Genomic DNA, 23,892 nt, shown 5'->3' with positions numbered 1-23,892 from the left:
ACAAAAAAAATCACATAGAACAAAAATAAATTGACATGTTTTAGTCTTTGTTATGATAGTTGAATGTATAAAAAGAGGTGTTAGTACTAATGATTCATATAAAGTAAAAATTTGAAATATGTTAACTAAAATTTCACTTCTTTGTTACTGTGTATGAGTAACTCAAGAATTCTGTACTTATCATACAAGCTTTATTAATTGATTGAAATAGCAAAATGTTTTTTAAAACGGACTTTAAGAAACATTCTTTCAATCCTAAACTGTAACATGGCCTTCAAAACAAACTAATTTCCTTGCTTTTTCTGCCAAAATATCAATTATCTAACCTTATGCCCCATGTCTTGTGACAGCTCAACACCAATTCTCCTGCATTTTTTTAAGCTGAATACTTTTCCATCAAGTTGTAATCACATACCAGCTGTTTCCCTTGCTGTAGTATAGAAAGCAAATGTACAATGCAGGGTGCCATCTACTGAAACATGAATGCACAGACTAGTAAAAGAACAAGCAAGAGATAATAATACAATGGAGAAAAGAGTAACAAGCATTAGAACTGGTGCACTTCACAGCTCCACAGGAATTCTACTTGCAATAAATGAAATTGTTTAATTTGTTTCATTTAGTATCAATTATAACTGAGTCTATGATGTGAAATAAGGTACAATGTGGAACATAAGTGAGTTTATAATTAAAACTTATTGTCAGCTATGCCTAGTTTTTCCTACTACTAAAATACACCACAGCTTGCCTATTGCCTGCTTTGCATGCTGATTTAAAAGTCTATAACTTATAAAAGTACTTAAAGCCAAAGGGTATTAATGAAGTTTTTTAAAAAAATTAAATATCTCAAGTCAAAGAGAAATCAAATGTTTGAAAATTATTTACATCAGTTTGTATTTTCATGAGCGTCTGTTTATTGTAACAATTATATATTTTTCATTTGTCTTCAGCCATTAAAAACATTTTTTTTTTTTAAACTAAAAGAATCATTCTGTGATAGAATCTGAATCTAAAAGGAACGGTAGGAATGGCTTGTGGGGCTCTAAGTAGTCTGTGAGCTTAGAAACATTAAATAAAATATTTGATTGAAATCATACCTATGCAGAGGCTATTTAAAAAACATATTAGGCTGCATGTTTAGTGCCAGATTAGCAACCAAAACCAAAACTAAATCCTAGAGATCTACGTACTAAATAACTGAGAATGTAATAGAAGTATTAGTTGAAAGACAGTTCACTTAGTTTGACAGTTAGGAATATGATGCAATTATTTACTTGGGGAAAATTGTGCATTCTTATAAAAATTAGTATGATATAAACTTATCATAAACTATTTATTTTACACTGTGAAATTTAATAAAATAATCCTATTATAAACTGATGCTGTGTAAACTATCTTTGACTACGGAACTAAGAAAGTGACACTCATAATAGATATGAATAAAGCTTACATATATTTTAAAGTCTGCCATAAATTTCAAGGTACTTTGTAATAGAGCTTTATCATATTAATCTTTTATAATTTCATGTCATTTATTACAGGACTTACATGTTTTAATGAAAGCCTTAACTTTGGCTAGTCATTAGTTTAAAAAGGATGTCTGATAACCTAAAAGAGATGCATATCTGTGCACGTATGGCAAAATGTGTGTTCACACGTAATAATATATTTGTTAATGCAAAACAGTTACCTGCTGTGGTCCTCGGATAGCTTTTCCTGGGGAATTGAGTGAGGAAAAAGGTGCCTCAGGCGGGTCCAGAAGTGGGAATGTATTTACATATAATGCATTATGGTCTCCAGGTGATAAACAGGCAGCTCTATCCGGAGTTGTCCTGATACAAGTGTTTACAAAATTTGAGGGTTTTGTTTTGTCAGTTGTTTTAAGGTTTTGTATAGCTGAAGCTATGGGATCAATTCCCTGAATTTCAAATAAAGTTTCTTCTGTTTTAACAAAGTTTCCTGGATTATCTTTGAGCTCCATATTAAATCTGTCTTGGCACATTGCCTCAGATGTGGCAGGACTGAGGATGTCGGGTCTCTCCGGAGTGCTATGTAGGAAAGTCGAGTCACTGTCTGTAGGTGGAAACTTGACATTGAATTTAGAAAGTGATTCAAAAGAGGTGTCTTCCTCATCTCGACCCAGTCCTCTTGGTGTGACAGATGTGATGCATGGTGTACCTCTATTTATATCATCTTTAGCCTGAGGCTTAAACAGCGCTTCTTGTTTATCTGTTTTATCCGTACACTGTATAGGCACAGAGCACTGTGTTTCTGCAGGGAAAAGAACACAAAAGGGAAACAGTCACATTCAAATGATTTTTAAAAATCTGTTCAGTCAGCTTTGGACAGATGAGTATTATTTTTTATATTGGTTTTTATAGCAACTGAAGACAACTGAGATTTTTATATTTGTTACCATCTTACACAGAGTATTAGCAGTCTCCAGCGGGTTAACTGAAACATAGCTTATTAGTCGAAATTTAACTGCTTTGTCTTTTCCTAGGTCTTTTGCCGTACGCTTTGCATCTTGTTCACAGTTAAACATTTGCTTATAATGTATACATTTAAACATTTTGTCAGTAATCGGAAACTGCTACTATGAGCTTGCTTAGACAAATAAGTTGTTAAAAGGGAAAATCCTTACTAAGTGTGTATGTGTGTGTGTGTATGGGTGTATAAGTTAGGTCATTTATTACCCCCAACATCACTATGTAACTAAATATATTGCTAATCAGCTTAGCCATTGTCTACTCTTAAAAATCCATGTGAGGGAGTAATGGTTGTAGGGGTTGGGGAGAAGGAAGACAGTGGAGGCAAAAGAAGAATGAAATTTTGGCATGCATGTTAAGAAAATTGCATGTGAACATGGGATTTCCTCATATTTTAAAAAGGCCTCTTTTTAGATACCAGGTGGATACCAGGGACTTTGTAGCTCATTGATCTAGAAGCCACTTATCTATTATATCAAATTCAGCTCTCTAAGACATAGAAAGTTAAGAAAGAAAGTAGAGCTTCTGAGGAGTCAGAATTAGAGCCACAAGGTCCATAGATGTATAGATTTTGCTACTATTCTCATTTTAGTTTTATTCTAACAAGCTTGATGATGTTTCCCTAGCTCACAGACGGTTTGAAACAGCAAATCAAAAGGGGATATGAGTGTTAAAGGCAGAGATAGATATCAGTAAGAGCTAAAAGCATGAGAGAAGACAAGAAAAACAAAAGAACAGATATAAAAATTCAGAAAACCACTACAGTCTAGTAAAGGGCCAAAAAGGGCTACATTTCTTGATATAAAAAACCAAAGTTCTCTTCATGTTGATCCTGAGACATCAAGAAAAGCTAAATTATGCTCTACAATGTCCATTCAAGAAGGGAGTGATGTTGGTAATGTATGTGTTTTTATTTAAAGAATAAATAGTAAAGGTTTTAAAAATTAGCATTTTAAAAAGATTTTCATCAGTAAAGTTATATATTCAAAACGGAGACTTTACTAATGATGCAAGTTTAAGTAGATAGGGTATGTAGAGAACCTGGCAAAGTGTCTGTCAGGATTAGTAGGCATTTATTAAATGTCGATTCCTTTATATTCCTTTGGCCTTTGCAGTCTTATGACACCTATCTTTTGCCACAGCACATTCCAACACAAGATATTTTCTGTTTGGATATGATATATATAGTATAATGCAACCAACTTCTTTGGTTCATCCTGTAATATATCTATTGCCTCTTTAGTCCACACCATTCTCCCTTATTGGATTATTATAGCAGCCTTTGAACTGCTTGCTTGCCTCTAAATTTGTGTCATATCCAATCTACTCTTTTCATTGCAACTTCTCCTCCATCCCCTTCTTTTCAGAGTAGTTTTTCCAAAATACAAATCTGGTCATGTTACCTTGCTAATAAAACATTTTTTATGGCTCTCCAAGGCCCTCACCCCTCAGCCCTCAGCTAAGGCATATAAAACTATTCTTAATTGGCCCCTGGTCACCTCTCCATGCTTATCTTTCAGCACACGTGCTTTGTTCCATACTGTAGCTATAATGAACTTTTGGACAGTTCTCCAAAGCAGCCACGCTGTCTTCTCTTTGCACTTCTGCACATGCTTTGCAGATTGCCTGATGTGTCCCCTCTCGTTACTCTTTGCCTAACTCTTATTTGTCCTTCATATCTTGGCTTAGACATAAGTTTCTCTAGATGGCTTTCCCATGACTTTTCATTGTCCTGAGGACTGAACACTGTTATACAGTTATGTGTTACTTAATGATTGGGATATATTCTGAGAAATTCATCATTAGGTGATTTTGTTGTAGTGCAAACAGCATAGAATGTACTTACAGAAACGTAGGTGGAATACCCTACTACACACCCAGGCTATAGGGTATAGCCTATTGCTCCCAGGCTATGTTATTGTACAGCAGGCAGTTGTAACACAATGGGAAATATTTGTACATCTAAGCATAGAAAAGGTACAGTAAAAATACAGTATAAAGGATAAAAAAGGTACACTTATATAGAGCACATACCATGAATGGAGCCTACAGGTCTGGAAGTTGCTCTGAGTGAGTCAGTGAGTGAGTGGTAAGTGAATGTGAAGGCCTAGGACATTACAGTACACTACTGTAGATTTTATATACACTGTACATTTAGGCTACATTAAATTTATAAAAAATAAAGTAATTACACTACAATGTTACAATAGTGGTAGGAATTTTTTAGCTCCATTATAATCTTATCAGACTACCATCATATATGTGGTCTGTCGTTGACCAAAAACATTGTTATCTGGCACATGACTGTATTTCCAAGTATATACCTCTTTTCTCCCATTAAGTATGTTTTTTTAGGTTCTAAACTATTTTTCATTCCCCACTTACCCCAGAACCCTGCCCAGTACCTGGTACATATATGCCCTTAATAAATGAATTCTGAGTGAATCTATATCCTATTCCTCACAAAGCCTAGGATAATAATCAACATTTACTAGATATTCTGTCTGTGACTAGGAGTGGTATAGTAATTGAGACCAAGCTCAATTGTTCAGCTGGATTTCTTTGACCTCTGAGGTTCTTAAAATCTATCAACTCTCAAGTAGTCATTTTTTTCCTGGTAATAGACTTAAAAGTGGCAGGAAATTCTAGGAAACAGTACTATCTTTGTAGATAACATTTGCGAATTACAAATAACAAATCAGGAAAACCAACTGTTGAGGTAATCAAATTCTGTAACACCTGAAAAGGAGGAAAGACTTATCAAATGCTCTTCTCAAGGAGAACAGGGTGAACACTGAAGAACTGTTGCTGCTGCTGCTAATGACAACTATTAACATTAATAGCACTTCCATGTGCCATACACTGTAATAATCATTGCCTGAGCATTAATTCATTTAATACTCAAAATAATCCTGAGGTAGGCATTCTCCTTACTTTACATGTAAAGAAACTGGTACATTCCAAGGCGACACAGCTAATGAATGGTAGATATGGTACCGAAACCCAGGCAGTCTAACTCTAGAGTCTGTGCTCTGAACCATTATGCTAAATTTAACATGTTTGTTTCCATATATAGAGAGGAGTCCCCAAATTGACAAAAATGTGCTTTGAATTACTTTTTAGCAGTTGACCAGTCCCTCTTGTGAACAAAACATGGAGAAATCAAACAGCTATAATAAAGCAGATATTTTCCTTGAGCATGACTAGCTGGCACACAACCTCAGCCATGTTAAAATCATCCAAGTTAGTCTACTCAAGCAATGACAGTTAATATATTAAAAAAAAAAAAAGATTTAAAACTAAGATTCCTAAGGCTACTAGAAATCCAAGCTTAGAAAACATAAAACTCAATTGAGGTGCATGAAAGCACTTGTCATCCTGATACCGTATTGAGAAACAGGATCAGGTGAGCAAATAGCTTTTCTATTTTATCTATTTCAAGAATAGTTACTTTTTAACAATACTTATTTTTGCAAGAAAAAAAGTAAAATGAGAAATATTTGTAGATTTCCAATTTTAAGTATAGGCTGTCCATTTAGGCTACTTCTCAGTATAATTACCTTGTATATTGACAAAAGAAAAAGACCTGATGGTTGTTTACAACCCAATCCTATATTTTTCCCTCTAATCTCTACTGAAACAAGATGCTCCTTTATGAACCAAATAGTACTTTTTTTTGAAGTCATATTTGCATAAATGTACAGTTTATCTTTATCCTTTCTCAAGGCTATTTCCATACCTGAGTAGGAAAAAATGGAATAAAAAAAAGGAAAGGTACAATTCTACTAGCTTAGCCTTTTTTCATGAATTATATCTGGTTATTTAAAAGTAAAAATCAAATTTTAATTAAATAACACAAGGACAATAATACATATACTTTTTCCAGATAGATCATGCAAATCATATTTGAAATAGTTCTTCTATATTTTAATTCAATGTATCATACATACTTGGAAACCCTGAATAGGCATATTTAAAAAAATATATTTCTTTTTTTCTTCTCCTTTTGATCTACTACTGTCAGAGCATGATATTTTATATTTTGGTTTCTATTTGGACACAGTAAAATTTCACTGGAATATGTAACAAAAAACACCTAAAATATTTCAAGAATTATGTATTATTTGTGAGAAAGTTCATATAAAACATAATAATCTTAGGAAACAGTTTTAGTGGGGAAGAAATTGAAGTTAAACACTCACTGTTCTAGTTGACAGATACATACTTAGATTTAGACCTGTGCAATTTAAAAATGGTCAAAGTATTAAGCCATTGATAATGAGGTAAGTTCTCTGTGTAACAAAGAATATATCACCATTACAATGCTTTGATAAGATGCTGATGTTCAAAGAAAGCATGTTTATGAATCCTAGGTACTACATCTCTATCGCTAGCATGTTTTAAATAAAAATAATTCATTTAATTCAAAGGTACCTAGTATTCTTTAGTCTGTACAAAAGATCAATTTCTCTGAAAAAGACAAAAAATTAAGGTGGAGAAATGAGTTCTTTTTGGGAAGGTAGGGGGATAGGAGAGGAAGAAACAGATGATGCCTATCTACAAAGATTGTTTTGTTTCTCTAACATCACATTGTGTAATTTTCTGAAAATAAAACTGTAGTAGCAAAAAGTGAATTTATACTATAAAATGATTTTTAAATAGCTTAAATGTAAGCGCTGTAAGAAATGGAAAGTGATTTTTAATTAAAGGGGGTGCTAGTCAGCACTGCTGTATCATTTCTCAGATTGAAAACTGTAAATCACATCTCTTGGGAATTGTCTGCAGAATAGCTCAAATCACAAGGGTAAAGGAGAATTTATCATTATAAATGATCAGTTTACCTTCTTTTTGTTTACAGATGTGCTTGGTTGGCAGACTCAATCTCTGATATTTTGCTATTCATATTGAACTACTGAAGCAAACAACAGAAAGCCAATCTGGGGTTTCAGGGAAGGGTGGAGCTTTTAAAAAACATACTGTGACACATGTGTAAAGCAGATGTTCCTTTTAAGTTGTATTTTAGACTAAATTTGTATTTTGTGCCTTCAACAGAACTGGCACTCAGGAAATGTGTCACATTTTTATTCTTGAACCAAATTATAAGAATCTATCCAGAGGCTGAGGTGGGAAGATTGGTTGAACCTAGGAGTTTGAGGCTGTGAATAGTCACTGTGCTCCAGTCTGGGCAACATAATATATGTATAGATATATCTCCATAGTGTTTAATAACCTTTTAGGCAGAAGTTAAAAACAAACCTGATATTGTAATTTTATTTGGCTTATATATGCTAATGTGGCTTTAAAGTTGCTTAATAACATATGAGTTAATGTTTATGAAAACCCCTAAATAGCAACTGAAAACTTTGAGAGATATATCTTATATTTATTTTTATCTTTTAAGACAGGTCTCTGTTGCCTGGGCTACCTCACACTCCTGGGCTCAAGTGATCCTCCTGCCTCAGATTATTTTGTATTTTTTAAGGTGGGATTTCTCATTAGGATGATTAATAATGTCTTTCAGTTCAATCCATATAATATTATATACAATGAAGACAGAGAAAAAGCCAATAATTACATAATGTAATACATGATAGAATTTAAACAGCACTTACCCATTCAAATATATATGGGTAAGAGTTATGTTACATATCCTTAGCATTTAAGCATTTAGGAATATTTTCACATTCAAAAAGAAATCAATTTCAACAAAAGCAATATTAATATTTATAAACCTTACCAGTTGCAGTGTCTGGTATATGAAGTTTGCTTAAGTGGTCTTTTTGTGCTTTTGCTAGCATGCATATTCTATGAAATTCTTCCTTCAGATCCCAAAAGGTCTTCTCTATATTACCCCTAAAAACAAATCAATATTTTAAAATGTAACCCTATAGCTTCAAATTTTTTTTCATAATGAAACTTACAATAGTACCAATTATGAATGAAATAATTATTGAAAAGTTGGATGTTAAAAATTTATTTTAAATTCCAGGAAAATATCCCAGAAAACAACTCTGGAGAGTCAGGCATGCAGTAAGTGATAAATCAAAAGTTTTAATACATAAATGTAGTACAGATTAGCCTATCTACTTCATATATCACATTAGAAATTTCAATGTATTGAGTTTTGTTCTCTGTAAACATCTTAAATAGAATATTAAATATTCCTCACTTTGGTGAGGTTCCCATTCGGATCTATCCAATATGGCCATAATACTTGGTCTATTGAAACAGTAGAGCTTCACAGAGTTCAGTTTTTGGACCCACTCTGCTATTAATTGTATAACTTATTTAGGTCCTTAAACATATAGGACCCTTGAATTAGTCTCTTCTAGTTCTAAAAGGCTTTTTTCTTAAAATTGCTAAAACATCAAAATATATTTCAATATTTATAACTTTTAAGAATTGACAAAAAATGATGTAGACCTACCTTTCATGGAATAAAGAAACGCCAAGACTCCCTGGTGAAGTTTCTTTTCTAGGAGAAGAAACCTCTTGTCTTCTTACCTTAAAGATACAAAATGATTACCACTTTAAATTGCTTCCAAATTCAAATGAGACTGAGTTAACAGAAAACACAAAGGAAAATTTATTTATTTATCTTCCTTATTGAAAAATAAGTTGAGGCATCTTACACACAAACAACACACACACACACACACACACACACACACACACTAGATTTTTTTTTTCCATGAGAACAATAAAGGAAAAAGGAAAATGACAGAAAGTGTGAAGACATCAAGCATTTCTGGTAACTTCTTCAATTACTATTTCCAGTGCTGGCAATTCAAGGAATTTCTCAATTTAACTACTAATCAAAACTGCTATACTCTGATCACCAGGTCCCTCATATGACCAAAAGAAACTTAAGGGGAAAAAATGTGTGTGTGTGTGTGTGTGTGTGTTTACTTCTTTTGATATTCAGTAATAATGGCCTATATATTTAAATCAATGTCTTTGTCTTTTGTTATTTATTCTTTGCTGAGGAGTATAGTAGAGTAAGAAAGAAAGTCCAACTATAACTTTTTATCCTTTAACAAGCATTTAAAAAATTTGTAAAGATAGTACATTATGTATTTAAACTGTTTCAACACAAGTTCTTGCCTTTCACTCCCACCATGTGGCTTACATTGGTATTACATTTATTTTTACATTTAAAAATCAACATTAAAGAACATTGTTGCAATAATCTATTCTATGGTTTAGACTTAAAATATCGTGAATCATATCTAGAAAGCTTTATGTACTTTCTAAAGCTATAAACTGAGAAATTCAGAGATTTGAAGAATCCTAATATTATATAATCATAAAATATAATTCAGTCAAAACTATAATTCTAAAACTAGTAGACATTTACCGCAGTGACTTTTAGATTTTATTTAAGGTCATTGTAACTATTATTAAAATGGAAGATTTTATTTCGTTGTTTCTTATCGCCTGAGTACGTCTGTCTTTATTCTTGCTTTTCAAGAGATTTCTTTCAATTTCTTAGAAGTCTTATTTGTTAAGATAAAGACATGATTTCAGTTTGCTTTTCTTAAAACTATTATCTTCTCCAATTTAAGTTATTACTCTAATTTCCCAGCTTTTTCTTAATACATACTTTAAATATATAGAATATTATTTTACAATAGCTTGGAATTAGTAAAATAAAACCTTGACAATCCAATTTGTGACTTTATGTATTATATCATCAAACTGAAGTAAAATAAAGATAATTCTGTTGCTGCATATTTGTCTGACATTTAGGTCATGCCTTCTTCTGGATTAAAACCGCTTTATTGAGCTTTATAAAGCAGTCACATCAGAAGACATTTTCACATTCACAGTTTGTTTTTAAAAGTGGTAGACAAGGTTTTTCTATGGTGTTATGTGCAATTAGAACATTCAATGGATTTTAGTGTGGATCATGGAAGAAAAGCAACATTTAGCTAGCCAACCAGTCAGGACACTATAAGAATGAAAACAAACTTTAAAAAATTATATTATTAAATTTATATCAACAAAATCAGAGAAGAGGTATATTGAGAGAATAAAAACATTTGATGATATACTAAATCATAACAAAATAAGGAATTATATTAAATGAAATGATCTCACTATTTTATTAGAAGCTAGAAAGAACCAAAAAGAAGTATGCTGTAGTTTTAACCGAAAAATTAAGATAGTTACAGAAAGTGGCAAACATGACTCTAAAGTCCTGATTTTGACATAAACTAGGAATGATTGCTTCTGAGGTTCAAGAAGCACTAAAAACTAATGAGGATGGGGAGGGGTGAAGGAAAAGGTAGGAACAGAATGATAAGCTTTTGTTTGGCTTGTTAAATAACTGGTGCCAACTTACTTTTATGATGTTTGGATTTGATAACTAGAGTAGGTGAATTTATTAAGAAAAGATTCATTGGGTGTAAAAAGGGAGGATTTACTTATCAAGGAATTTCTATGAAGTATCTAAATAATGGTCTTTAGTTTCTTTGGGGTTAGGAACACAGCTCTGCTTACTATTATTTTGTTTTTACTGTTATTGAAGAAAAGTATTAGTGATTGTACTAAGCAATACACTGTACCTTCTATCATTCACACCAAATACATCTGCTAATATATTTCAGATGAAAAATATGAGTCTTCAGCACTCAGAAAAAATTTCAAAAAGGGAGGTTGGACGCAGTGGCTCATGCGTGTAATCCTAGCCCTCTGGGAGGCCGAGGTGGGCGGATTGCTCAAGGTCAGGAGTTTGAAACCAGCCTAACCAAGAGCGAGACCCCATCTCTACTATAAATACAAATACATTAATTGGCCAACTAATATATATTGAAAAAATTAGCCGGGCATGGTGGCGCATGCCTGTAGTCCCAGCTACTTGGAGGCTGAGGCAACAGGATTGCTTGAGCCCAGGAGTTTGAGGTTGCTGTGAGCTAGACTGACGCCATGGCACTTACTCTAGCCTGGGCAACAAAAGCAAGGCTCTGTCTCAAAAAAAAAAAAAAAAAAAAAGTTTCAAAAAGGGACCTCTTAACATGTTAGTTAAAAAATAAAGGCAAGCAGTATTCTGACAGATGTTTGAAGTAGGGTTTATTTAGATGGGTACAACATGTTAATGCTATTTCCCATTATAGCAGTCTGATGTCATTTTCTAAAAACAATCATTAATTTTTCAACAGGTTTAGGATTAGTATAGTCAATGGCAATTTCAACACTTTTCCTAGAAATTCGGACTTTCTTTTCAATTATTTATCTTACCTAATGAAGATGAATCAGTTTGTTTAGCATCTCAGAGTAAGTGAACATTAGAAAGAGATAATTTGTAATTTTCTTTCTTTTTTCAAATATTATCCAAGTGGGCTCTGAACTATAGGAAACTGAAGTTATTGTAACTTCAAATAAGAAAGCAGGGGAATTTTGAACATTATATTTTAGGAGACTTTAAGCATTAAAATCATTCAAGAAATGGATTTATTTTGAGGTACTAAAACTTAAAATACTTAACATCATAAACCGTTCCCAGTGCTAGTTTAGAAATGCCAAACTTGTGTAATGAATGCTGAAACAAGAGTTTTACACATCATACTTTTCATATATACTTCCAGTATGTCACTGGATAAGTCATTCAACTAAATCTATTGAGATAAACCCATCTGAAACTGTTGAAAGATGTTGTAAAATGTTTCCTTAAATTTCTTCTTAAGTGCAATGGGAGAATTTTGATTTAGTGTAAATTGGTCTAAGCTTCTCATAGATGGGTAGTATATAAAAAATATATGTTCAAGGGCCAGTTGAATATGCACTAATATTTAAGAAGGAGAAAAAAATAAGTGACTAATATTTCATTAATTATTCATTAATTCATTACTCTTAATGCAAAGATAAGAGAAAACGTTTTTGTGTTACATTGTAGGATATGTTAGACATCAGCCTCTCAAAGAAAAAAATGTGCATTTTCCCTAACATCTGCCTTTGTTATAGTTGGTACTAAAAGTGAAAGTATTTTATTCCTTTTATAAAATAATTATTTTTGAGATAAGGTCTCACTTTGTCCAGCAGATCCTCCTGCCTCAGCCTCCCAAGTAGCTAAGACTACAGGTGTGTACCACCACACCTAGCTAATTTTCATTTTATTTTCTGTAGCGACAAGGTTTTGCTATGTTGTCAGGCTGGTCTTGAACTTCTGACCTCAAATTATCCTCCTGCCTTGGCCTCCCAAAACACTGAGATCATGGCATGAGCCACTGCACCTGGCCTCAAAATAATTTAGAAAAGCAATGAAAAATTTTCATTTGGAATCACTTTTTCTCAAAAACTTTAAGCAATTAAAGTCAGTAAAATTAAATTGAATTATGGAATTTTTAAAGATAATACTGACTAAATTCATTAATATGATGTATATTTTCTCATATGTAAGAAATATCTACTTTAAAAAGGCAGTAAAAAGGAGGTAAGTTTTCAATGATATATATCTGAACTATAGCAATGCCTATCATTTTACTGCAGTGTTCATATCAAAGACTTCCTCTAAACTTTAGTAGGAATCCTTGCATGTAAAAAGAATATTGAGTTTTAGGTGGTTTAGGCAACTGAGTGTAGTCGATATTTTATTTAACTTCTGGATAAGGCTCAATAGACTTATGCTTTTAAAGCAGAAATGAAAACTATGCTCTTACCTGGAAAAATGTAAACCACGAAATAAGCGAAGGTGAGATGGGATAGATTGGTAAAGGGAATATAAACTGTGGAATAGTTGTAAATATTAGCTTGATAAAATTCACTAAAGAAAAAGGGAAAATGAGCAGTAGAAAAAGAATGTGAAAAAGAGATTTCACTTATCACTTAGATTGAATATTTTATTATCAGTTTTTTTATATATTGAGACAAAAGATATTATGGAGAAGTTATGCATTGCATATGGTTGAATTATGGAGAAAGTGAGAGAAGGGCTGAGAAAGGGAAAAGATTAAGGTAGAAAGCAGGACTAAAAAATTATAAAAAGATTTCATAAGAATAAATAGAACAGTATAGTAACTTAAGAGTTTGAAGACAAAAGGTAAAGAAAAGATATAAGGAAATGTATTTAATCTATTAGAATTTATGGTCATGTGAAATCTATGGTTCTCTCACCCTCATTAACATTCCTGAAAATCTAGCAAAGTAAGAGAAACACAAATCCTAGGAGCCTTGTCTGTTCTGCATGATACAGTGTGCTAGGCAAACCTACTGCCAGTGCGGGAACAACTCCAGGGCAAAATGGGATCCATCCCAGAGTTCTGAAGGAAGTGGCAAGAAAATAAACAATATAAAAATAAAACACCCCAATTACTTCCAAGTTCTTTATAGGGTTCTGGTTTAACATAAATCTCCCCCAGATCTATCAATTCAATGCTAAAATAAAAAACATATTTTTAAAAATTAAAACCCTTTATCAGTATTGCTACAATTACTGCAATTTCAATTCGATCTACTGAAGTTAATCTGAAGTAGAGTGAGATTAATATTTTCCTACCATCTGTCTTTTAAGTCCTTCACTTTGCATTAGGTACCTTTGGCATATACATTTATTTTCTCAAAAGGAAGAAAAATTTAATTGTGAGATGTCTTTTCATACAAAATGGAAAGTGTTTAACTTAAATGACCAATTTAAATAAGTAAGGTTTCTTATACTCCCTCTCCTCCTTTCCCCAACACTCTATCTAGAATGAACTGACTTGGGAAAATCCTCTTCTTTAACCACAAATTTAGTGTTATACCATTACCATGATGAACAGAAGATATCTTCTTGAAAACAGGTATTATTAAGCAATATACATGTATTATTTAACTTAAACCACAAAATCTTGTGAATTAAATACTTAATTATGATTTTAAAGTTTGCTTTGGCAAGATGAAATAACCTATATTTGCCTGTAAGCCTACGGTCCAGTAGGTGGAGTAGCTGTGATTAGAACACAAGCCTTTCTGTCCCAGCTTTTAACTACTCAGCCATAGTGCTTGGCTGTTAGAGAAGCTAAGTTGGTACAGTTATCCAGCATGGGGAGGGAGATAATGGATGGCAACATTTATATATTGCACAAAGGAAAATGAATTTTAAGATTCTAAAATCTGCCTGCATATAATGAAAAACATATTTCTTACTGAGAAGTAGTTATAGACCAAGTTTTGATTTTTAAATATTGCCTGGGACGGGGACCTTTGGTATGGCATTTTTGTGTGTGTGTGTTCAAGGATGTATAATACAAATAGAAATTTACTTCCAAAAATAACTTACTCAAGTTCTGCCAAACTAGCCACTTGATGATATGGGCAATTTGGCAATAGTTTCTTAGACAAAATTTCATAGTTTAAGTATTTCTTAATACTTAACATGATATAGAAGTTAAGCATTTGACAAAGTATGACAATGGGTGGAGTACCTTACTGTTAATTAATTCTATCTTCTCTGACAATCTTAACTTCCTTCCTGTCTCCCCAACTATCTTTTAATAGAAGACTGGGCATAGTTACAGTAGCTGACGAAGTCTTCTGATAATTTCGGTATGTGGATCATCTCAGGGTTGGTATTTGTTCCTTTGTAACTGGGTCACATTTTCTAGGTTCTTTATACTTTGAGTGATTTTGGACCATACCCTGAACACTGTGACTATTACATTATGGAGATTTTATGTTACATGGTGGTGAATGGTGTTGGTGATTTTGTTTTTACAGGCAATTAACTTGGTTAGCCCAGACTCTAAACTGTCACTGCTATGGAGAACAGCAGCTCAGTCCTTTAAGCCTGAGCTGCAAACTGCTTTTAGTTAGTCCTACTAACTTGGGGACAGCCAGAGACATGGCCAGGTGCTGTGTTTAAACACAGAATTTAGGGTTCTTGTTCTCTGAGGCTCCTTCCCTCCTTCTCTGGTCCATGGTTACTCTGGGCTCATTCTCTTTCCTGGTTCTTCCAGTCAGAATGATAGTGGGCTTTCCATTGGAATTTCTACCACTGCGATGCCTCCACTACAACTGTGGCCACCACCAGGACAAAAACGACAGAAAAATGGCAATGCATTCTGAGCCAATCACTTGCTCCATATTTTTTATTCCTCTCCAAAATATGCAAAATTCAGTCTCCAAAGTCTTCAGATAGTTTTTTTATATGTTGTCTAGAGTTTAAATTGTTAGTTGTAGAAGATTGGTTTGTTAGGGGCTCACTCCTCCACAATGGAAACTGAACCCCTAAACTTTGGTTTTTTATCCTTCCATTCCTCTGAGATTTCACCATGATTTTCCAGAGATGTCTTATTCAACAATCCAATGGCTTTTTCTAAAGCTCTCATTCTGCATAATTTGGTATCTCATTTGGTAGTATTTCACACGATTGACCAGTGTCTCCTTAAAACTTTTTTTGGCTACCAGTGTAAGACATTTCTTCTAAAGTTTTGTTATTTTCTTTCTTTATTTTTTTAAGGCAGGGTCTCATTCTGTCACCCAGGGTAGAGTACAGAAGGGGTTATCATAAGTCACTGCAACCTATAAATCCTGTGTTCAAACAATCCTTCTGCTTTAGCCTCCTGATTAGCCTGGACTATAGGTGAATGCCATCATGCCTGGCAAATTAAACATTTTTTTTTTTTTTTTTTAGAGATGGGGTCTTGCTATGTTGCCCAGGCTGGTCTTGAACTCTTGGCCTTAAATGATTCTTCCACCCTGGCCTCTCAAAGTGCTGGGATTATAGGTGTGGGATTATACCATGCCTGGCCAGGTCTTTTCATTGGTCTCTTTTCTCCCTAGGTCACAAACATGGACATTCTTAGAGGACAACCTTAGAGGTTCAAAGCTGGGTACACTGCTCTTTCTTCATTATATACCTTTCTTTAGATAAATCATTTACTGAGTATTCATCTCCTAAAGTCTGTTATCTTCAGACCCAGACTCCTTTTTAATAGCCATTGTCAAGTTTCTATCTGTCCTATTCATTTTCATTTGTTCCGGTGTCTACTCTAGATCACAAACTTTTAAAACACATGTAACCACTTTTTTCTCAAATCTGGTTCATACTTCTAATTTCCATTTTCCTTTTTTAATGTAAGGTAATTCTTCTTAGCATCAAACAATCTTAGAGCAGGAGAAACCCTAAAGACACTGAGATTAGGCTCTCTTGGAGTAGCAAAGTTCAAAACAAAACTGGGGGGTCTCACTCAACTTTTGTTTTGCCAAGAAAGAACTCAGTAAAAACAACTAACTATTCAGATCTAGTAGTATCTTCTTCATGTCAAAGAGTAATGGACATTTATCAGAAAATGTAAGAAGGAGAGTTTTAGATTCAGCTTTATAAGAAAGTTACCACTTTATCTTCAGGATAAGATGAAAAGAAAGGGCTGGGGACAGGAATAAGGATTCTCAGGCTGTAGCATAGGTAAAAAGGTAGGAGGAGAGAATGTTCAATCTGCAGCAGCAAGAAGGAAAGCATTTGCTTTGCTGCACCCATTTGGCCATCCAGCAGTAATACTATCCAGATCCTACTTCTAGGGTATATAGACAAGTCTGTGGTATTATTAGGATGAAATGTAGAGGGAAACATGTTACCTTTAATATCATTTGTGAAGAGCAATTTGGGGTCAAAATAACAGTGGGTAAACTCATCAGATGTGGAATTACTTAGAGGAAACTGAGTTGGAAGGTAAAAATCACACCACTACTGATAAACACAATAGGAAAGAGAAAACAAAAGGTACCTACCTCACAATTATTTTGTTTCCAAAAGGGACTTATCAGGGAAGGAAAAAAAAATATCACAGGTTAAAGACAGAATTGTAGGAACTACTTTATAATAGTTTTATTAGGATTCTACAATATGTATCTTAGAGGGAAAATATATGGAAAGATGACTAACCAGCAAAACAAAACAAACAAACAAAAAACCTTTCAGGGAAAAAGTCAGCTTTCATCACATAGCAAGACTGCCTAAGAAAGCAACAGACAGGATCAGAGAGTATAACATATTCGGTGTAAACGAAGTATTAGGTGAGACCTTCTCTCTTCTACCTCCAAATTCTAGGAATATCTTAGAGGGGACCACAAATTTAATAAAAGGATGTTAAGGTACAACATTAGGAAAAGTGTTAACTAAAGATCCTATAGTTAAAAAAAGCTAAGTGGTATTCTTACTGATTTCAGATCCTATAACATTCTTGTGCCTTTAAAAATTACCACACAGAGTACATATTGTAGCACTTTACAGGTGTAGCATTTTGTGGAACATGCTAGAAAACATATCAGGTAGATCTCTGCTACCATACTGTCTTTTTAATAAATTAGAGTCAAGATTCAGAGTTTGCTCTAGACTTAATATAATAAGTATAGATAAATAACCAGGAGCAATTTATAAGTATCATGATTTAAAGTATGATGATGTAAAATAACTAGTTATCCAATATATGTGAGAAGGAATGATGAGCAAGCACTATTACCTCCATGTGCAAATAAAGGTTCCTGAGGAGATGCTAGAGTATTCTTAGGGCATGAAATTTTTTCAGTAGGAAGCAAAGCAAATAACATACTGAGAAAAAGGCAACATGACTTTTTCTAACAAGAAAGGTAATGTTTCCCTCTCAATGAGCAGGCATGTTTACTGTTTGCTATAAAATGGTGGATTCTTCAAGCTCAATATTCTTCTCCTTTAAGGCAACCCATTGCATGTATGCATCATCTGGATCTATTTGTGTCACCTCCCAGGCAGGACCAATGCAAACATGATGTTCTTGCTGCTTGCTCTATGTGAATAATAAAGTCTCTTTTCTCTGATCCAGTCTTTAACTGGCCCACCCAGTAGCCTGTAAATAGGTAAAATCAAATCCCAGAGCCTGCCATCCTTGAAGTAACTACTGTCACAATACTATTAGGATGTTATTTGCATTTTTTATTGTGTTGGCACTTACACTGGTGATGCAAAAGCAATGGCAAGTAAAATTGCTGGTGCCTGTTCATGACTAAGGCCATGGCACCAAACCGTAGTGACTGTATTCTTCAGTGCCACACACTGAGTAAAACAAATGCAAAAACAATCCAGTTTCATCTAAGAATGTCCTTAATAAGGCAGTAAAAATTATTACTTTTTTTGAATTTTGATCCTAATTTAACACCTTTTTAATATTTTATGTGACAAAATGGAAGTATGAATACTTCTGCTGCATACTGAAGTACAATGGCTGTCTTGGGGAAAAGCACTTGTGCAGTTGTTTGAGTTACAAGCTGAACTAGTCATTTTTTTTTAAGGGAATGCCACTTTCACTTGAAAGAATAACTGACATACAAGCTATGGCTGGTCAGACAGTTTCCCAAGAGCAAATGAAGTTTGCCTATCACTTTAAGGAAAACAACGGACAAGATTTTTTTCTCAATGATAAAATTTGAGCTTTCAAGTGACAATTAAAATTTTAGAAAACCTGTACCTGTCACAGTAAGCTTGACAGCTATCCAATATTTAAAAGACTTTTCTGATGAGATCAGTAATGATGTTAAATGTGATTTTAAAATATTACATAAGTCAACATTTGGAAGATCTGCCTAACTCAGTGAATCAGTATTTTCCAAATGACCAATTTATGATGTTACAATATCATACATATGTAAGAGATACATTCAAAGTACAAGACAAACTAAGCAGAAAAGTTCACTGATGTGGTTTCAGATTCCATACTGTAGCTAACATTTTAAAAACTACTACTTATCAAGTTTTGATGTAGTATCAAAGAAGAAGATCCACAATTGCTAAAAAAGCTATTAAAATACTCTTCCACTTTCCAACTACTTATGTACATGAGGCTGGATTTTAATCATATAATTCAACCAAAAAAAAAAAATCACAACAGATTGAATGCAGAAGCATTTCAAAACACTGAATAAACCAAATACCTTCAAAACAGATTTTGAGAACTTATAGAATAACAGATTATAATACAATAATAAGGGAAACTAGATTGTTTGGGAAGTACTATAGTTTGGATGTTTGGCCCCTCCAAATCTCATGCTGAAATTTGATCCTCGATGTTGGAGGTGGGGCCTAATGGCAGGTGTTTGGGTCATGAGGCAGATCCCTCATGAACAGATTAATCATCTCCCTGGGAGAGTAGGGGAGTGAGTTCTCCTGCTCTATTAATTGCTGAGAAAGCTGGTTGTTAAAAAGAGTCTAGCATCCCCCCCCCCCCACACTCTTGCTTCCTCTCTTGGCCATGTTATCTCTGTATACACTGGTTCTCCTTCATGTTCTGCCATGAGAGGAAGCAGCCTGTGACCCTCACCAAATGTATATGGCCAATCTTGAACTTTTCCAGACATTAGAATTGTGAGCCAAATAAAACTTTTTGCTTTATGTATTACCCAGCCTCAGGTATTCCTTTATAGCAGGTGTCCTCAAACTACGGCCTGCAGGCCACATACAGGTGTTTTTGCCTGTTTGTTTTTTTACTTCAAAATAAGATATGTGCAGTGTGCATAGGAATTTGTTCATAGTTTTTTTTAAACTATAGTCTGGCCCTCCAATGGTCTGAGGTACAGTGAACTGGCCCCCTGTTTAAAAAGTTTGAGGACCCCTGCTTTATAGCAATACAAATGCATTAAGACGGGGGTGGCTATTCCTTACCTACTGAGGTTAAGAAAACAGCCATTCGTGCCTTACTCAAGAGTAATTAGGGCAGGATAGAATATGCTATCTCTATTTTATGGGCTTTGAATAGTTTCAAAAAAAGGGAGAAATGTGAGAAAGGAGACAAAAGGGGGAAAGAAGGGGAGAAAAGCCACATTAGAGATATTCAAGTTTGCTTGGAAGTTAGGGAAGAGAATTTAAAAAGTGATGTCACCTCTCATTTTTTTTCTTTTCCAAAAATATTTCCAGTATTATAAGAAAGCAAAAACCCTAAAATGAAGTACTGAATTAAAAAACCACAGACCCAGAGTAGGAAAGGTTTAGAATAAATTAATAACTTGTATTTGGGAGCAAATAAAATTTCTATAATAGAAATTTCAATGTAAATATTAAAATGCTTTGGATATCAATATATTTTTTCCTTAGAGTTTGTGATTTCTTTTTTTTTTTTTTTTTGAGACAGAGTCTTGCTCTGTCATCTTGACTACAGTGCTATGGCATCATCATTGCTCACTCTAACCTCCATCTCCTGGGCTCAAGTGGTCCTCTTGCCTCAACCTCCTGAGTAGCTGGGACTAAAGACACATGCTACCACATCTGGCTATTTTTTTTCTATTGTTAGTAGAGATAGGGTCTTGCTCTTGTTCATTCAGGCTGTTTTCAAACTTGTGAGCTCATGTGATCCCCCTGCCTCAGCCTCCCAAAATGCTAGGATTACAGGTGTGAGCCACCACACCTGGCCGAGTTTGTGATATCTTTATTATGAACTTTGGCAAAGGCTCTGAATGAACTGATCAAAAACAATTTTTCCCTTCTAATTACTATTATACCAGAAAGTTTATAAACAAAGACTAGTCTCCAAAGAAGAGAATACAGAACTATTATATATAAAGAGGGTATATATAATCAGTCTCTAGAAGGGTTCCCTGAGGTGCTATAGGTAACAGGTAAGGGTTTCCGGAGGTGCTATAGAAAAATACATGTTTGTCTAATCAAAGATGAAAAGAGTCTAGCATAAAAAGAAATACAGGGATACATTTTTAAAAAGTTGAGTAGTAAACATTAGCAGTCAAATTTATTTCAAGTTCCTCTCTTAGAAAAGGTACTATGTGTAAACCAGATTTGACTTTCCTACAGAAATCTCTTGGTAGTTACATGTCTTGACTAAAGGTTAATTTTTAACTTTTGTTCAAAATGATGAAAAACCTATTTATCATATGCCTGTAAATTATACTCTATTTTAAAGCTTTTACAATGCCTATAAAACCAGGTACCTGGACAATATATCACAGCTTAACAAATACAGTTTAAGAGACTTGCATTAGAAAACGGTCTGGAGTGTTGAGAGAAGCTGTGTGGACCCAAAATTCAGATGGAGATCCCTTAGTGGGAGCTGCATCTAAAGTCCCAAGTATATGAGATATAAACAGTGCAAGGATGGGGATGCCATCTAAGACCTAGATCATGAAACCAGGATTTTATAAGCTACAGAAGGCCAGAAAGCAGAACAGAGTTCAAGTTCATACATTGTTTTACAAACTGTCATACATAATAACTTAAGGAACACACTATGGGACTATGATAAAGTAACAAACAGATAGGAAACACTCTCTCTTGAAGCAATGATTATGTTATTTAAAAATGGTTATGGTAAGTGAAAATGCTTATTCAAAACCCTCAGTTTTAGCTTTCAGTTTATATAGTGTTCTCCAAAGTGACCTGGAATAATTTTTTGTTATTATCTAGAAATTATCCTTTTTCCATCAAAATCTTGTAGAAAATTTAAGTTTATATATTTATGCACACATAACCAAGATAAAGGCAAATAAGAACATGTCTTCTTTCTCTACTTGAACTAAATTTTGATCCCTGCTCAAACCTACCTTCAGTTCTCCAGGAATTTTAACTTTTAAATTAAGATTCTATATGTACCATAAAATTATAGTTAGGATTTCACTTTGTCATATAATTAGGACTTCACATTGTTTTATAAAACTTGCTAATTGCTTTGGGTCTCTAAATCATTGTTTTCTCAACCAGACTATAGTACCTTAGAGGGGATGGATGTTGTCTTACTTTTTTTTTTTTTTGTATTTCTGTCAATGACTAGCAAGGCTGGGCTAATAGGAGTTCAATAAATACTTCTTCTCTAAGTGACTGACAAATGAATTTTTAGACATCAGCTTTCTTCAAACATGTCAGAACTTCTATATTTACTTGCAATTGCCAGGTACGGCACATCTTATTTCCTCAGTGTTAGCACTGATGGCAGCTCCACAGCTACATCACTGTTTCAGTATTCTAAATCTACAGAATCTTTCCTGCTCTTCAAAGCTACGATATCTGCTGATCTAATCACAATGATAGCTATATTTGAAATCTGCAAACTGTTTAACTGACACTTTATATTAACAACTGTACTGGTTGTATTTTTAAGTTTTTGATTAACTCAAATGAAAAAACAAAGACATATATAAAGCATAAATTAGACATAATAAATTCAGAAATGAAGCATAAAATCAGCTATTTGAACATAAGAGCACATGACCTCTATTTAAATAGTTAAAAGTTCAAAGAAACTCCTATGTTACTTCATATTTTGGATTCTAGAATCTGAAATAACTGAAATAATGTCAATTTTGATTATTTAATCAAGACTTTAAGCCAGAAGACAGGGATAATATCTCTCCGTTCTCCAGTGGTTGGTAGTGTGAGGTACATAGCAGGAATTCAGAATTATCGAATGAATGAAGAAAAACAATTTACCAATATCACAAAATTCTTTTTTGTGTTCTATATCATTGCTCTCTACATATTTTCTTGCATCAGAAACACACCAGAATTTTGTATAACTCTCCATCAAAACAAAAAGTGGGATAGAAAGATGGGGGCAAACAATTTCTTTCAAACCCTAGACACTTAGGATAGTATTTAGTGTGACAACTGAACACCCAGAAGCAAATTCTATAAAAATCTAATTTCCAAGATTATAAAAATAACTCAGTACATTATAATCCTGTTTTTTTTTTAAAGTGAATTAAACAATGACAATATATGGTTCTATATTTGTTATTTTACAATTACTGCTATCAGATGTAAATTACTATGTTGGACAATGTTGTGAGAACAGGAGATGAATAGTCTTTGTCAAGATGTGTGCATTTTTGTATTATTTGATTTCCCATTTATACATATTTTCAATTTTTAAAATTGGTTATAAAAAAGAATTAGTAACAACATGCAACAGTTTCTTGGTTCTCTAAGCATTGCTCAGCTATTCTGTTCTGTAAAGTCTATGTTCATATTAGAATTTTTGAAATTGTTCTTAAGATGATAGGCTATAATGGTTCTTTTCTCTAAGATTAATAAAGATAGGATTCAGGAAGTTAAAATTCACTATTAATGTCTGCCAAGTTCCCTTATCTGTTATCAATATTTAACAAATGGTGAATTAAATAACAGCCTTCCACCCCACCTCTTGATCATTAGTACTCTCTTCTGTATACCACAATCTACAGTATCTGTGCTGCTTTTAAAATATATCTATTTTCCATTTGACCCTCTGAGTTAAGAAAAAAAAAATAAAAAAAAAATAAAATATATCTATAAAATATGATACTCATCTCTTCAAGAGATGCAGCTTAATTCCTTACTCCTGGAGCACTTAGTGGCTCACTTCTAATGAGCAAAATAAAGTAGAAGTGAAGGTATGTGACTTGAGATCAGGTCGTAGAAAGCACCTTTCTCTCTCTCTTGGATCACTTACTTTGAGGGAAGTTAGCTGCCAGATTT

General features: G+C 33.6%; 1 protein-coding gene across 15 annotated transcripts in view; it reads right to left on the bottom strand.

The window, feature by feature from the left end:
• Positions 1–23,892, bottom strand: part of TANK (TRAF family member associated NFKB activator) — a 90,927-nt gene that overhangs the window by 2,593 nt on the left and 64,442 nt on the right. For all 15 annotated transcript variants that reach the window (XM_076005583.1, XM_012735703.3, XM_012735706.3 and 12 more), the window contains 3 exons: positions 8,917–8,993; positions 8,227–8,342; positions 1,691–2,271 (listed from right to left, as the gene is read on the bottom strand). In XM_076005583.1, the coding sequence (XP_075861698.1) occupies positions 1,691–2,271; positions 8,227–8,342; positions 8,917–8,993 (774 nt within the window). The remainder of the gene's footprint in view (positions 1–1,690; positions 2,272–8,226; positions 8,343–8,916; positions 8,994–23,892) is intronic.

The sequence above is a fragment of the Microcebus murinus genome, chromosome 8 (genome assembly GCF_040939455.1).
Source record: "Microcebus murinus isolate Inina chromosome 8, M.murinus_Inina_mat1.0, whole genome shotgun sequence".
Taxonomy (NCBI): domain Eukaryota; kingdom Metazoa; phylum Chordata; class Mammalia; order Primates; family Cheirogaleidae; genus Microcebus; species Microcebus murinus.
The sequence above is the reverse complement of the archived record's forward strand: the minus strand, read 5'-3'. Positions and strand labels throughout refer to the sequence as shown.